The sequence below is a fragment of the Argopecten irradians genome, chromosome 3 (genome assembly GCF_041381155.1).
Source record: "Argopecten irradians isolate NY chromosome 3, Ai_NY, whole genome shotgun sequence".
NCBI lineage: Eukaryota > Metazoa > Mollusca > Bivalvia > Pectinida > Pectinidae > Argopecten > Argopecten irradians.
Window position 1 is genome coordinate 43,113,442 of NC_091136.1, and position 18,413 is coordinate 43,131,854.

The window sequence follows — 18,413 nt, forward strand, 5'->3', positions numbered from 1 at the left end:
TTAGTATACGTTTAACATTACAGCTAGTTCCTAGGCAAACTACTGAAGTGTAACTTTGTCTTGACAGTATAGAACAGCCCTGACAAAGTTACACTTCAGTAGTTTGCCTAGGAGCTAGAATAGTCCAGACAAAGTTACACTTCAGAAGTATTGCCTAGGAGCTAGAACAGTCCGGACAAAGTTACACTTCAGAAGTATTGCCTAGGAGCTAGAACAGTCCGGACAAAGTTACACTTCAGTAGTATTGCCTAGGAGCTAGAACAGTCCGGACAAAGTTACACTTCAGTAGTATTGCCTAGGAGCTAGAATAGTCCGGACAAAGTTACACTTCAGAAGTATTGCCCACGAGCTAGAACAGTCTTGACAAAGTTACACTTACGAAGTATTGCCTAGGAGCAAGAACAATCCAGACAAAGTTACACTTCAGAAGTATTGCCTAGGAGAGCTAGAACAGTCCGGACAAAGTTACACTTCAGTAGTATTGCCTAGGAGCTAGAACAGTCCGGACAAAGTTACACTTCAGTAGTATTGCCTAGGAGCTAGAACAGTCCAGACAAAGTTACACTTCAGAAGTATTGCCTAGGAGCTAGAACAGTCCGGACAAAGAACAGTTCGGACAAAGTTACACTTCAGTAGTATTGCCTAGGAGCAAGAACAATCCAGACAAAGTTACACTTCAGAAGTATTGCCTAGGAGCTAGAACAGTCCGGACAAAGTTACACTTCAGTAGTATTGCCTAGGAGCTAGAACAGTCCGGACAAAGTTACACTTCAGAAGTATTGCCTAGGAGCTAGAACAATCCAGACAAAGTTACACTTCAGAAGTATTATCTAGGAGCAAAAACAGTCCAGTCAATGTTACACTTCAGTAGTATTGCCTAGGAGCTAGAACAGTCCGGACAAAGTTACACTTCAGTAGTATTGCCTAGGAGCTAGAACAGTCCGGACAAAGTTACACTTCGAAAATATTGCTTAGGTAGCTAGGAGCTAGAACAGTCCGGACAAAGTTACACTTCAGAAGTATTGCCTAGGAGCTAGAACAGTCCGGACAAAGTTACACTTCAGTAGTATTGCCTAGGAGCTAGAACAGTCCAGACAAAGTTACACTTCAGAAGTATTGCCTAGGAGCAAGAACAGTCCGGACAAAGTTACACTTCAGTAGTATTGCCTAGGAACTAGAACAGTCCGGACAAAGTTACACTTCAGAAGTATTGCCTAGGAGCGAGAACAGTCCGGACAAAGTTACACTTCAGTTACATTAGTAGTATTGCCTAGGAACTAGAACAGTCCGGACAAAGTTACACTTCAGAAGTATTGCCTAGGAGCTAGAACAGTCCGGACAAAGTTACACTTCAGAAGTATTGCCTAGGAGCTAGAACAGTCCGGACAAAGTTACACTTCAAAAGTATTGCTTAGGAGCTAGAGCAGTCCGGACAAAGTTACACTTCAGTGATATTGCCTAAGAGCTAGAACAGTCCGGACAAAGTTACACTTCAAAAGTATTGCTTAGGAACTAGAGCAGTCCGGACAAAGTTACACTTCAGAAGTATTGCCTAGGAGCTAGAACATTCCGGACAAAGTTACACTTCAAAAGTATTGCTTAGGAGCTAGAGCAGTCCGGACAAAGTTACACTTCAGTGATATTGCCTAAGAGCTAGAACAGTCCGGACAAAGTTACACTTCAAAAGTATTGCTTATGAGCGAGAACAATCCAGACAAAGTTACCCATAAGTAGTATTGCCTAGGAGCTAGAACAGTCCGGACAAAGTTACACTTCAAAAGTATTGCCTAGGAGCTAGAACAGTCCGGACAAAGTTACACTTCAGAAGTATTGCCTAGGAGCTAGAGCAGTCCAGATAAAGTTACACTTCAAAAGTATTGTCTAGGAGCTAGAACAGTCCGGACAAAGTTACACTTTAGAATTATTGCCTAGGAGCTAGAACAGTCGGACAAAGTTACACTTCAAAAGTATTACTTAGGAGCTAGAGCAGTCCGGACAAAGTTACACTTCAGTAGTATTGTCTAGGAGCTAGAACAATCCAGACAAAAGTTACGCTTCATAATCATAATATAGGAGCATGAACGTTACTAACCACACGTTTGTCGTAGTTTGACTTTGCAGGTGGGATTAATAGAAACTTTCATCCCCTTTGGGATGAAACAGGAGAATCACAACCGGAGAGATAAGGTTCTTAAATTGTCAAACATGAGGATTTTCCGAGTGTCTAACAGTTTAAGAATCTAATCCCGAGGGTTGAGGTTTCCTGTCTCAACCCTAAAAGTAACAGGAATGATAAGATGAATTAATCTTTTTCTCTTACCCCACCACGTGTACCACTTTATGTATCACGTGTAAAGATACGTGTAGCTTGTCTTTACTCGAGAGTGAGATAGAAATCTCACTCAGGTAAAATTAAAGGATATTCCTGTGCAGGATGACAGAAATATATATTTCTCGTAACCTAAACAGATATATCCTCTTTTTCTGTAATAGTAACATATCAAGACACATAAAAGAAACACAGTCACATGCTATTAATGAACAATAGAGAATACAGGAAGGCAAAGAAAATAAATTTAATCAATTAGAGTGAGAGGAAACCGGAGTACTCGGAGAAAAATCACGTGGGGGAGCAGGTGACCCTTAACTTTTTCACGTCCTTGCCGAGGATCGAACTCCTATGTGAAGGGCGAGTGGCTTAAGCACTACATCACCCGATCACCCTGTTATTTCTTTGCATGTTGTATGCTTCCTTTTCTTTATTTTGGTTGGGTAATGTCAACTTAAGTAACTTACAGCACTGATATTGTAGTCTCGCCAGTTATCAATGATTGGAGACTTGTAAGTCTTGCTTCCATTCAGTAGAGACATGGCATCTCCATCGCCTTCGTTGACCTCGGTCTTCGTTAGCCATAAATCAAACACACTTGGTGCTTCAAGATCCTGTTCATGTGCGACCTTCATTGTCAAAGTCCAGCCTCAAGTAAAGCACGACAGACAGTAAGTTGTTTAAAATATATTTCTAGGTATATGAGAACCACCTTTTAAAGTAACAAATAAGACCATATTTATTGTCCATACATAGATTTTATTTAAAACAATATTTTACTAATCAAGTACAATTAACAATTACGTTTTTTTTATTCATGTCAAATATTATAATGTCAAATATCAGTCAGTGTATTCATTTTAACCTTATTTCAATTTACAGATAAAAAGTGATAAAGAAATATTCAGGTTGAAAAGGGCGCGGGAGTAGGGAGTATTATTTTGAAGGCGCCTTCTCATTGTAACAATATCCGTGTTTTCTCTCTCGTTATCTATGCTTTCTCTGATCGATCAGAAAGAAAATATATCATTGTATCTAACTAATATATCTAGGTTACCATGGGAACGGTTTTCATAAAAAGACGTTATACCAAACATATGTATGGTAAAAACTTAACATAGTTAGCAGTACATCTTGTGAAGAAGAGTTTCTTGGAATACAACATGCAGGTCAGGTGTATTTTTGTTAACTTTTCGATATGGAGAGTTTAATTAAGCATAAAATGTGTTAATTTCGTCAACTTATCCCTTAAATCACTCATAATGACGTCATGAAAATGATATCGTTTACATCAGGACATGCATTTTATAGCAAATTTTCATCTTTACATTTTATTTTATTTGTTTGATATCTTTCACGGGACAAAGGATTTATATTGCTTGTTAAAAAACTCACCAAAAGTGGCAAATCACACGGTAATGCACCTTTATTTCCGTTTGTTTTATTATCTACTGCAATTAACACACCATGATTTCGCAAATAAGATCATTTATATATTAGATATAAACCATATTTATTCCGAAACCTCATATTTTGATATTCGGTTTTTAGTATTTTAATTCCGAACGGTCAAAACGGACTGATATGCGCCATACCTGCACCTCTTTGTTATAAATGTAAATGTCATAATTAATGTAAGCAAAACAAAAATGTAAAATATGCAAAAATCAAAATGGAGCGTAAGTGTTATCTTCAAAAATTGGATAAGATTTTTAAATGTTTGACTTACTGGGTTTTTTAAACAGAAAAAAAAATCGAAATACTGACTAAGTTTCTGTTCTTGTATCCTGTATTTTTGTTTAGATTTGTGTTTAAAAATAAACGGCAGAAGTATTTTATTCTAGAACAAGCATTTAAAAGATACCAGAAAATGTGTTACATACATACAAATAACTTGAAAGTGCTGTAAAGGGCTTACCTGTCGTTGGTCCTGCTGAAAAAAAATCAAAATATCTGACTAAGTTTTGTTTCTGTATCCTGTATTGTTGTTTAAATTTGTGTTCCAAAAATAAACGGCAGAAGTCGTTTTTTTATTTGAATGACAACAAATGTGCTTAATGCAAACAACTAAACTGAAAGTGGATTTGCTATAAGGGGCTTATATTTACCTGTCGTTGGTTCTGCTGGCGGTAGGGGAGATATAAAGGGCTTACCTTTCGTTGGTTCTGCTGTCGGTAGGGGAGAAATGAAGGGCTTACATGTCGTTGGTTCTGATCGCGGTAGGGGAGATATATAGGAGGCTTCACTATAACACACTAAAATGAAAATAAAATTGGCATGTGTATTTTGTTGTAATAGCACAATGGATTTTTATCCGTCTTTTTATTATAAAATTATACATGAAAATCTAAGTTTCAAACGACGAACCACTTACGTCTGTTCCTATAAGTCTAAAACCTGGTGGCACGTTTTTGGCTCAAAATAATTCAACCGAGGCATATGTTGTTTTATTCAATAACCATGCTTCTAACACATTCTATCTTACATTCAATTTAAGAAAAAAGTCTGATAATTACTGACGACGGTAACGTGTCCTGGTTTTTCCCCTGTTTTTGGATCCAATGTTCTCGCAAAAGCAAGGTTTAAATCACGACAGATTGCTAGACCTTTCAACCATGGAAAATATTATGTATTATTCAACAATATTTACAGTTTGCACTGACATGGACTCAACAACCATGCTTACTAGTATCTTCAGTATCAGTGTATAATGATAGTACAACACGTGCGGCGATTTTGTTGTTACGGGAGTAGCCGCTGGCGATGCAGGGTTGTGGGAAACGTGACTCGATTACAATCAGCTGTTCGTTGACGATGAAGGGAGAGAAAAAAATATGGGTTTTTTTTTAAAATATATGCAACTGTTGCGAGAATAAATAATATTCATTTGCGTGAAAAATTTTAAATATAAGGAATAGATTTTTATTTTGCTGATGTTATGAGGGTATAATGATAATGGAGCGCGTGTAAATTATGTAACCCCGGTAATAATAGTAATACTATACTGTGTTTGCGGTCTCATCCGTAAGGTTATGCAGTTTATTCATAGGTAGATCATTCAAGTATGTCTAATTGTCCCCAAATAAATTTCACACGGAATACTAAATCATCCCTCCCAAACGAGAGACTAAAGAGATATTTTTTTGTTGGGAATGATCATTTCTGAATACGTCCATGTCTGTTTCAGTGATATTATACTGTGAATTTTAACATCAGTATTACTGGATCTGTTAGCAATGTATCCCAAAGACAGTAAAATGCGAGGGCCGATATTAGCTGTCACGTTACTCGCATTTATGAGATGGGAGTAACTTGGAAATGGTAAAAATAGCATGACAAGTTACTCGCATGTTTTGTGAGTAACTTGACATAGGTAAACACATATGACAGTTTACTCACATGTGATGTGAGTGACAAGAAACAACCGCAGAGTAGGGTACAGTACACTTGCAAAACCAATTAACATTCCATGGGTAGCACATGTTTAACGTCAAAAAAAAGATTAAAACGCTGATAGCGGCCATCGTAGTAAAAGGATTACATTGTTTTAAAGTTTAGTGATTGAATCATTTCCTACGTGACAAAGTAAGGTCTCGCTTCAAGTGAAACTAAGTAAATAAGCTGAAATTTGCTTTCGTTAGCAATGTATCCCCAAGACAATAAAAGGAGTCCATTATTATTCAAGTTTAGTGAATGAATTTCCTAAGCGACAAAGCAATATCTTGCTTTAAGTAAAAGTAAATAAATAACTGTCAATTTGCTTTCGTCTTTAATGCCATCTATAATTAAAGTTGTATGGTCTATAACTTTCGCTCTTTTGGTCATAGTGAAAACTGTTTAAGTGTTATACATATTTTTCTCCGTCTGCCTGAGGTTTAAACTTTCTAATTTTACCACTTTTTATAAAGTTGCAGCACTGGAAGTATCTTTAATTATAAAAGTAAAAAATCTTTTTAACGTGTACACGTGAAAAATAGGCTCGAAAGATGCCGAATCATTCCGAACTCTTCCGAACATCGTCGCGACAATCTCGAAGTAAAACGTTTCAATATCAAAAACAGCAGCAGACGATTTAGTGTTTTTCTTCAGTTACAAAGGTTAATTAATTTACACCGTTACCACCACTGAAAAGTTGGAGCTTTTCATTTAACTACAAATTAAAAATATGAGAAATAAGTAATTGCATCCCGAAAAAAATCCATGGCACTATATCCTATATGGAATGAAGTACTGATTGTGCATGCACCAAAGGCGAAATTATTTTATATTACTTTTTGTGTTAATTAGACAAAAATATACACGATTAAACACCAATTGCTGTTCAAATTATGAAAATCATTTGTGCTCTGTCGGCGGTGGAGCTCCTTTAATATTGCGGTTTGAAATAAATCCGAGCCTGAACACGTTTGATCATAAAACAGTTTTCTGTATTTGAATATTTTTTTTACGTAAAAGACATTAAAACCACTTGATGAGGTCTCTGTCTTTTAAGATTTACTGATATTCACGACAAAAGCAATTGATAAAATAAGCTGGCTTAAATCGAAGTCGAAGAATGAACTCAATAAAATACAGAAATGAAACTGGAATAGACAAATGCCTTTAATGTATTCAATTCTTTTCGGAATAAACAAGATCACAATTGCCATGTATCGTTATCAAAACTTACTCCAAAGGGAGATCAGTAAACATCTGACGATCATATTTGTTTGGTTGCAGCGTCAGTTCTGTTAGATGTTCTGCTGGGTGACCTAAGAGGACACTGACTAGAAAGACTAAGAACACTACAATTTACTAAGCTTGGTGCAAAGTCTTATTAATTTTTCAGCTGCTTACCTACATACCTGGGTTGATATGTACCAAAAACAAATCGTATTAGAAGAAGACAGCCAGTCTTCCATAGAAATATTGTATAATAATCATACATATCATTGATAGGTCTTATACAGAGAAACAATTTGTATTCAGTAATTATTTACTTCGTAATTTGGTTTAACACTCTAAACACATATTAGTTATTACAGATAAGTATCAGTACAGAACAGTTTTTTAAGCTGGTACGTGTAGTAAATTTCTTAGATCCTTCGGTTTTTAATAATCTATTCTGACATTTTTAAAATGAATGCTACTTACATTCCTTCTGAAAGTTACACATGATTAGTAATACGTAATAGATTACTTAGTACGTATATATAAATAAATGTTTTCGTTGCTGGACTTTTAAACAGACTGATTTGATGAGAACGGTATTGAATTGTAGTTTTAAAATACCATATACGTTTACACAAGCAGATGACGTTGTAAGAGTTGTCCATCTTGATTAAATGATATCTTAGTGAAAGAGTCATCCTACATTGTACATAGGTAAAGGCTTATTTTCGTTTCCTGAAGATGTAACGATACTGGGTTATACTTATGGAGAGTGCAATTAAATTGCATAATTATCCGTTTTTATAATGACAAGGAAGTAATGTCATCATTACTTTTATCCTTTTTTGTTAAATTCCTCCAGGAATTATGTCTTTGCGATATCGTTGGAAACTGGTGTGGTCGCGAATATTTTATCTGTGAAATAATAAATTAATGAATCTTTCATCCCCTTTAGAATGAGACATGGCAATATAAGGCATGCTATTTAACACTTTATAGCTCCTTTTTTCCTTTCATACGGAATATTCTAGGCGGACTCCATCCTCGATACTCCAGGGGTTACTGTGATTCTAGATATAGTCATCCCTGGGCTATGTCATAGCAAAACTGAAGGCATTTCAGGAGAAGTAACTAATCACAGGCCTACAGAGGATTCATTTCAAGATCTACAGAGAGCGACGCCCACCTTCAAAGGCATAAACTCAATGATAATGTACCGTTATTCGGTTCTTGCTATGTACACCAAGTGACTTAACTCATATGTTTTCCCATACAGAGCTTTCGCTGTTAACTAATGTTGCTGTATCCTTTAAAACAGGTTACCTTTGAATAACGAGTCATTCTTTTTTTATTCTCCTAATATCGACACGCACATTTTGTTTTCATGTATAGTTTCACGTTAATGCTAATTTTACTTTTAGTTGTAGAAGGTTTATATGCGAAGAACAATTTAGACAGGCTTCATTTTCACAAAAGCATATCAAAAGCATATGTCACCAGATTTATGCTTTCCAGTGTTGCTTCAAGATTAGCTGCAATATTGTAGCTCAAAAAACTTTTTGACAGAAAATGGTGTCGTCTTTAGAGCTAAAATTGGTGCCTATTACTGCTAATGGAGCAAAGTAATGATTATGCAAACCATTATAAAACGTTTGTTTGCATTTTTATCGTACTTGTTTGATATCGCTTACCTACTAGGCAATAAAACTGAACCACATAAAATATCAAATTCTCATCGAGGCATTATCTTTTTTACATAATACATATTTCTTTCTGAAGGTAATTTATACGGCAAGTCCACAAATTGTGAATTTGACGTCTTGTGAGCGGTACGGTAGATATTAGGAATGGTAGTTATGTTTGTTTTGGACAAAAATAATATGTAAATGCATGTATACGCATAAAATAATTGGAAACCTACAAAAAAGTATAGAAAACTATGCCCGAAACTATACTACGACACATAGGGAACAGTTCGTACCCGGTCGAAAGGTATAGTAGGCCGGGTACGTATATTCGTTCTACTTCAAGATATGTACTAATGACTATTATTTTCCTGATTTGAATGATTTTTTAATGATATTTACTCCATTTAACTTCTCTTAACATATAAAGAATATGCACATATCATGTTCATACCTTTAGTAGGAGAAAAACGTTGTGTTTTCCGCAATAAAATAAGCTTATCTCTTTTGCATGATTATGGTTCTCTTGTTAGTTCAGTTAAGTGACCCAATAATGTAGCACACGCCGTATAAATATACAATGATTAAATCATGTAAATTGTAACTGCAATACTTTACGACATAGTAATGATGCTGTATCAAGTTGTGATACTGTTTCACTGAACAGCAGATGATCCAGTTATTGGTCGTTAGTATATAATAATGTAAAGATATAATTAGGTAAGATATCAAAGAGGAAAACATATACGTAATCAATTAATAGACCAGTTTAATACTTAATTATAATGCATGACCCCGCATACCACATACCTTGGGTAACAATAGCTTATCAAACTATAAGTCTACGGGAACTAGTTTACAACACATCAATCTCTTTATTAAGGTCCGTACTGACGATCAACATGCAGTATGTGAACTCCTGCGGCGGGCTAACCTTCCGATGTCACTATTATATTGTTGTTTTTGTACTCGGTATGATAAGGAAGGATACCACCTCGTATGATATAATGAATTATTAACGAGGTTATGATATACCTTGTCTATTGTAATAAATCGCCTTGATCAGTGGCGTGCACTAGGCTGTCTACAGGTGCGGGGTCGTTCGGTCGTGTCTGCACCCCACCCACTAACACTGCAAGTACTCGACCTTCAGCGGATATTTCTATTCTTAAGGAGGCAGTTTGACAACTTTTTGAGAAAGATTTTTTTCATGCCCCCAACCAATGAATTAATGTATAATAGGATCTTTATTAATCGTGTCGAGTAAGTTCGGGTCGAATCTAATACAATCTCATTTAGCTAACCTATTTCAGATTCACACATAGCTACAGAAGCTATATAAATAACATTGACAGAAATTTTAGTCATTCTCTGACCTCACGTTATTGTGCAGGTATACCATGGATTGCTGTTAGTATAGTCGATAAATGCACCTCAGCCCATATTACAATAGTGATGTCAAAAGTTCCTAAAATATTATACATTGTTCGATCATTTTTCCATGTTGTTTTGACATACTTCAACTCTCTTTCATTTCCTATGTTATGTCCAGAATACACCTGTGTTATAATAGGGTTAAATACTTAGCCGATGGAAGCACTATAATAATGATGTATGAAATATTTTTCGTTATTTCATATTCATGTTTCCAAAGCAACCACGAAAACAACGAAAATGTCTACCCAACAAAACTACAATGTTATACAGAATGATGCCTTAGATGTGTAAAACCCTGACTGAGAATTCTATTCTCCAATGATTGATGTACTGATTCCAGAAATTATTATATGATTATTTTTCCTAAAGGAGTGGTGTCACTTTGGGCCATTTTACGGCCACTCAATGATAAGCATTTTTTTTTTGTGTATATAGATAACTTAGGCTCAGCTGCATATTGTAGAGTATTTAGAACATCCGATTTGTTATGGGTGCATGGTAATTTCAGAGGTTGAAGTCAAAGGGTAAAATTTGATATTTGCATAGTTAAAGTCTGCCTGCAAATGATGGTTTATGAATTTCAGTTCAAAAACAGATAAAAAGTGACCTAATGAAATGATTTTGCTAAAAACATCCATTTTACAACGATTTGATAGCCTGCGTTTGGTGTTTAGACCTTCATATGAATCTTGACTGCTTTAGACGATTACATCCTATAGGGTCTCATTGGCTGGGAAACGCAGATAGAATTAGGTTATTTTCAATGAATGGCATCGTCTGTCAACTAGGCATGTATCTATGTTTAAAGCAAGTATACATGTATAAGTTTGTTTTATGAGATAATCTCAAGCAACACCTACACTAAATTTAGGATGCACTAGCTTTGCCTTCTGTTTCACTGCATGTTCGTAAAAGGCGACCCAATGTGATCTCTTAATCTCTAGGCTCCCTAGATCAAAATGATAAATAATATTCAACCGTTGGATAATTTGAGATTGATGTTTAGCACTTCATGTGTATCATGTGACATGCTCTGCTTCAGAAGGTTACATCTCAGCTCACTTAAACATTGTCCACCAACTAAGCATCTTCTTGGTTTTCCTTGTTTAATGCAGGTTTTAAAGGTACACACCTTTATCCTAACATTTTTTAAATTATTTAAATATAACTGTAAAACTTGATTGGTAATTTTTGTAGAGTCCCAAAAGTTATTAGTTTACTGTTAATATAACGCCTATTATTACGCTCTGGATGATTTTGCATAGATCAATGTTAATTTTCATAACACGGGTCGTCTTATGTTTCCAGGCGTCATCACACAGTAGTCTACGCTATATACAGCACACAGAGAAAGAAATTGTTAACCCATATACACAGGGAATCATATATTCATTAGGTACTGTAATTTTCGGCAACAAATACAGATTTCTAATATTATAAATTATTTAGTTTCGGGTCACGTAGTTGGTTTTGAGTTTAAGTTTGTCCTATAAGAGAGAATCCTACGCTACTCCTACAATGCAAGTAGGATGTTAAAATTGTCCCTGCTGTCTCATTTCATGGAAAAAAGGCAACCAAATCTATGATCTTTATCCCGTGGCTCTAGCAAAAAAGCAACAATATGTATTTAACATTTAGTGTAAGAGTATATTTCTTTGCAATAACTTGTGTGCAGTAACAGGAAAGTGTTCCTGAAAATGAAATCTTATCTATAATCAGTAATGATATATCGATTTTCACCCTTTGACCCCTGAAATTAACTGAGCCTAGAAAAAATAGGATTTTCCTAATAGCATGGAATAAGCAATTGACCATAAGGTATCTTAAATATAAAAAATATTTGTCTGATCACTGAATGGCCGTAAAACACCCAAAGAGATACCTCTTCATTTTCTTCGGACGTCAACCGAAAGAAAATGACCAATGCTTTCTTCAGGGGGATTTTATTCTCACATTTTTGTCTTTGATTAAATCATTGCAATAATCAACATTTTGTTTTATGTTTGTCTTTATTTTTATTTCTTATTTATTTCTCTTTTATGCCAGTTTTCAAATCGATACTTACGTGTTTTGAACCCTAACATTTTAAGACGTTATGCTTTTTTCGCTATCATACATATAGGTGAACATATCTTGATCAAAACATATTTTTTGACAATTTCCTTTTACAATACTATTCAAAAATGATCGTCTCAGAATTTACAATACATTGCCGTGAAATTTCACAATAGAATAATACAATCTATCACAAAACAGGTAGACCTCAGCCTGATCGATGTCAATGCATTGCAATATAATGGCTTCCATCGCCCTGTTGGTAATGATGTAATACTTAAACTAACATTGACACGGAAATCAATTAAACACCAACATAATTGATTGTGATAATTCGTTATTAAGTGGATTGTGAGTGTAACCATTACTGAGAGATAATACATCCAACAGCGCATACGCTAGTGCAATAATTCCCAATGAACAACAGTCTTAATTCAACATTGAGAATATTAACGATTCCGTTTGAGATGGCACTTGCTTTCCTTCAGGTCTCATAAATCGATGGCACATTAGCAACGTGTCAATATATTTATATATGGAGTACATCAACAAAGACCTGGAAGGCGGGGCGAAAGCCGGCTATATCTCCTACACAAACATACTACACAGACATGGCACACAGATAGAATTCGTTTATTCATGAACCGTAAACATACAGGTGGAACACATATATAATACTGAACGGTCATATATAAACTGGAAACCTAAATAGTTGGTGAATCGGTAAAATAGGCATTGTACCCATCATTACTGATATCTCGTCAGCGCCGACGAGACTAAAACGTGGTTTTACGCTTCACTAGCTGAATTGTTTGTCATTATCCAAGTGTGTTGTGTTCTTAATGAATTAGTTAAAGGTATATGTGTGGGTTAAATGACAATAGTGTGATCGGAAATTAAGGATCTTACGGATCACTGACTTGTTTAAATATCGGAGTCCTTAGCACCACATGTGAACAGACATACACGGCAGTACAGACGGTCTTGGCTGTATGGGGTTTAAATGAACCTTAGGATGAGCTGAACAAGTCTGTCCATTCTGTAATTACCTGTAATTACATAATGGAGGCGACAGGCAAAAAGGAGGAGGATGAGCAGGAAGAGGAGGATGATAAGGATCCGGCGCCAATCGTATCCCCGAAGGCGCTCAAAGACCGGCTGTGGACACTCGTTACAGATGGAAAATTCAATGATCTTAAGAAATTTTTCCACATATTTCGGAAGTTAGATATTCCCTTAGACGAAGATAATGATGAATTCGACGAGGATGGTGGGAATGTGTTGATGCAATGTGTGAAAGAAGGATGTGACCGGGGTCCTACTTCTTTTGGGCGGGATTATATCAAGTGTTGTCGTCTGCTCGTAGAGAAAGGGGCGTCCATTGATGACCAGGATAAAGCTGGTCGAACCCCCCTCCATTGGGCTGTGTTCAGTAAAAATGTGAGCTTTGTAAATGAGTTACTTGAAAGTGGGGCGGACCCCAGTATTCGGGACCAGGATGGCATGGATCCTTTTCATCTTAGCATCATCATCGGGGCCAAGGAAATATTCAATGCAATAGTCAGGGACCGAGAAGTAGAGGTAGGTACCCATTAGTATTATAATGAATTAACATGTCTAATAATGTCGCTAAGACACGTATTTCTCTTGACACTAAAGCCAATATATCTCTGGCTGCTTTTGTTTATCATCAACTCTTGACATCAAATTAAGTTGACACGGTGGTTAGTCTCAACATGTCATATTGATGATGTCACATCCAATTATGTTCGGTTCAGTTTACTTGGAGTTATGTTACTATTATCCTTTTGACATGGTTAATTAATATTGAGTGATCCGGAAGCTGTAATGTGTAGAAAACAACTGTGCCACTTTAGCTAAAATGTTTGTTATATTGTGGTAGTTGTTTGTCATCGACGGATGATGATACACAGTACAGCTTATATAAAGAAAACACAACGAACTACTTACATTAACCCCACAATACTACTACAAGCTATACATGATATTAATGTTATTGTTGATTATGTTGATAGTCGAATTAAACCTTATATAACTTATTTTCTGAAGATAAAGGTTTTAATTGTTGATGATGATGGAAGGAAACCAAACTTGAAATTCGAGGTAGATAATCCAAAATGTAAAAAAAAACATGAAAATACTCGCCACTCACGAATTCGAATTAAAATGATCATTTTGGTAGATTCTCAATACATTTTAATGTTACATACATGGTTATGATAGGTCACTGGTTATATTTACTTGATGGAGGTGTTCATACTTGGTCTGTCTACAATAAAACGTGCCAAAGCGGCAACCTCTGTATTATAGCCACCGTCTAACAAGACCGCTTTCTAGTGGTTGCAACACAACATGAAATTATCAAAGATTAATTCACCATGAAGATTATTGCTTATATCATTCTGCCATTAAATACTTGTAACCTGCTTCCGTTATTGGTAGTAATTGATTAAGATATATAAATTTCATTGGCACTATTCATCTGTTGATATTATACTGTTGATGAATGGGAAATTTTCCCTTTCTTTGCTCCTAAACATTTAGACATAATTTACATACTCACAAGTAAAAGTAAAGCGATGTTGACAAAAGGCATTTTATCTCATAAAGTGTTCCGTGTGAAATCCGAGAAGTCTTTGAGAGAACAATTTGTCTCCAGAAGAGATTTTTAAATGGCTATTTATAAATGGCTTTAGGGATATACGGTTTCTTCTCTGTTGTGAATTATCTGGCAGAGTTATCGGTATTCACTTTAATGGTGTGTGAATTCTCCCACATAGATTATCTGGCAGAGTTATCGGTATTCACTTTAATGGTGTGTGAATTCTCCCACATAGATTCTATGGTGTCTTAACCTAGTTCTAACATTCGCAATATTGATATAAACCACGGACTTGATTTGACGTAACAAGGCGCTCCTAGGCAGACTACATAACGATATTGTATTTTAGAAAATATAAACAACAAAAAATGTCGACATAATGATAAAATTGTAACTACAAAATCGGAATTACAAGGAGTATAGATCCATGTACTCCGGAAGTACAACCATTCTCCGTTTTATAAACGACAGCCACCTTACAAATCCATTATATCCATATCAAGTAAAACAAATTCAAGTAAAAATCGGGAGGTGACAACGGAACCACAAATGATATGAAGAAACTTAGACAATAACAATGACAGAAGGCGTTTAAATTAACTGAACATGTCGTCCTTAGGAAAAGATTATTGGTGAGACCAAGATGCCAACGGTTTTGTCTCTGTTCTGATCCCCCTGCGTAGTTCAATTTCAAGTATACGGTTACATTCTACTTCCAGATTTTATTTGCATATATAAAAAATAAGCAATCTTTCTATCAAAAGAATCAATAATGTAGTCTTAATATTTAGAGAGTTTTGTCTATTTGTATAAAATTAAGATTTGATACGCTAACTGATTCAAATGTCTGATTGAACGAAATGATTCTTAGCACTAAATATATATAGAGATTCTGTTCATTGTTAGTGTAAAAGAAACAAGAACAGTCTTTTGATTTATGCTTGAATAGATTTCATCGTAACATTGAACCATTTCCTAGCATATTAATATCAATCTAAATATAAAGATAAAGAGAAATAATGCCATTATAATGTTCTGTCTTTCACGCAATAGATACAAATATATTACAATTTGACCGTGCAAGAACATAAAAAAGATACCGGCTAATCGATAAACACGTGATGAACTCGGTTAGTTTCAAACTAAAACATAACATGTAATAAAACCGTGTCATTTTCCTCCGGTGTAAGTAAATGACAAAATAACTTAATGATAACACATGACATTATTACCGTCAGGTTAACTCCCTAAGATATCGCAAATACAATGATCTGAAAAATGCCCTATAATAAGGTATAGTGGGTAAAGAAAACGGCTTCTACTACAATGACATCGTATTGCAAATCATCTAACGTATCGCAAAAAAGCATCGTTCACACGTTATTGTGAACGAGAACATGATGTTTGTATAAGAATAAAATAATGTCCAGCTTATGCCACCTTTCTGACGTAGAATCATTTTTAAACGAAATGAGCTTTCATTATAATCACACGGTTGACTACTAAGTACAAAGAAATGTGAATTAAAATCTTGACCTTTACGCACCTAACTCATGTGTTTATATTTATAGCTAATAAAACTGCACCTGTTGTGTGTGTAATAAAACGGTCATCTTTAAATCCTATACAACATGGCCTGTTCTTCTCAACAATTAATAGCATTTAGATAAAGGGTTGCTCTCATATATGGACAACAATAAACTGCCTCCCTTTAAATTAGGCAAAGATAGATTCAATTATCGTGTGTTTGTTTGTTATCAATTAAGACCGTACAGGACATTGATTAAGATAATCGGTTTAATAAAACTGTATTGTTTGTTGTCTCCATAAAAAAGATAAGAAATAAAAACAATTTAAAATCTATAAGAAGATCTGCTGTCATAGCATATTTCAACAAAACCTAAAGTAGTAAGGATTAGTAAGGAAACGTACAATCACCATAAAACAAAAAGTAGGATTGGTCACCATAACAAACAGTATCTTAATAATGGTTGCACATCACAACCACGATATGGAAACCATTTTGTATGTTAAAGTTCGAGATAGAACAAAGTGCTGTGTTTTTTGCATTATGGAAAAAAGGTAAATTTGGTTTAGGAGAAGTACAAGTAGTTGGTATACAACAAGTCACATAGAACACACATGAAATACGCCTTTAAAGGTTTTAAGTTTTATACAGCTGTTCTGTCTAGCATGTGGTGCTAGAATTGAGGTCGTTTAACGTGTAAATATTAGAGTTATAAGAGGCTATTAACAGCGTGAAGGTCATTTCATGATATACAGTAAGTATTGGCTATAACACCATTCACACTCTAATGTCATTTCTGTATTACTCAACTGTATTTACCTATCCTTGGCCGGGCCTACACAACACTTCGTCGGTAATTGTTGGATAAAACTGATATCATAGAGTATCGGGCATAACTGGAATTTGCATTTACTTTTAAATTGTTATATTTACTGATTGAATGAATAAACCATAGCACACATATTTGTAACATATATACGATTGAAGATTTATATAGGTATGTGGCCATTATAGCGTTGTCATTATGGTTTATAAATACCAAGAAGAACGTTGAGTAAGTCCTCTTTAAACAGATCTCATTATTCACATCATCTTTACATCGAAAGAGTCAAATGGTTTGACTTAACATACATGTAGCTCAACGTTTTTTTAGGTCATTTAAAGACTAGCTTGGTGTCAATCTTAAGTAAATAAAAAGTGATTCGACAAGATAACTAATACACTATTTTGGATGGGCCTTCAGACAAATTGTTGTATTTAAATGTCCTCGCTGTTGAGACCCTTACAATAATGATGATGAAAATTTATCAATATATTTCGACCTGCTAATCAGAAATGTCTCATTTCCCGACAGACATTTTCGGCTATGGAAATCCATATAATACTCTCCCGGACTTTAAATACACACATTCAGTAATGTGTGTATTAGGTGCTTACTCTTATAGAGCACCTGGTCCTTTACTTGTGTTTTAATGTCGGTTTCTTTTTCAAGTTTCAACTGATAATCTTAATACCGGTATGATTTATTGTAAGGAGCTGTGAAATCACTGTAATAGTCAGAGATTATATTTATGGGGACACACTCCTCTTTTTAAATCTATTTTCTATTTCTGTTTATCCTAACAGAATCAATCTGGACCAGATATATTGAAGGAATATAGAAATATTTGAATAATTAAAATAACTACACGTATTCCTTGACCGAAGAGTAAAGAACGACAAAGGCCAAACCATTGAATCACCGATTATCGGTAACGACATAGATCTACATTACAAAATATCAACTTGGTTAGAGACGCTTTAACCACTTAATCAAAAATCTATAGAATGCTTACATTATAAAGCTATACGATAACCTAAAAAAATCCATTGGACCCACAATTTAGATAAACAATACACTACTAATGAACTTGACTTTTAAATTGTCACCATTACCCATGCATTTAATTACATAATACATGCATTTGATCGCTAGCGATAGTACCATTTTATACAATGTGCACATTAACACACATGTACATTTGGCAACACCAGTCCCAAAGCTATTTTAGACCGACATTACGTCAAACTGTACGTCTATCAGAGATTCCGTTCTAGATATCTCTG

General features: G+C 35.1%; 1 protein-coding gene across 11 annotated transcripts in view; it reads left to right on the forward strand.

The window, feature by feature from the left end:
• The first annotated feature begins 12,958 nt into the window (after positions 1-12,958).
• The window catches only part of LOC138318683 (inversin-like), a 69,036-nt gene continuing 63,581 nt past the window's right edge, over positions 12,959-18,413 (forward strand). For 5 of the 11 annotated variants that reach the window (XM_069261281.1, XM_069261284.1, XM_069261285.1 and 2 more), the window contains exon 1: positions 12,960-13,737. In XM_069261281.1, coding sequence (XP_069117382.1) covers positions 13,219-13,737 — 519 coding nt within the window. In that variant the 5' untranslated portion in view covers positions 12,960-13,218. Of the gene's footprint in view, positions 13,738-18,413 lie in introns of all 11 variants that reach the window. The other 6 variants (XM_069261282.1, XM_069261286.1, XM_069261283.1 and 3 more) reach the window with 2 other exon arrangements.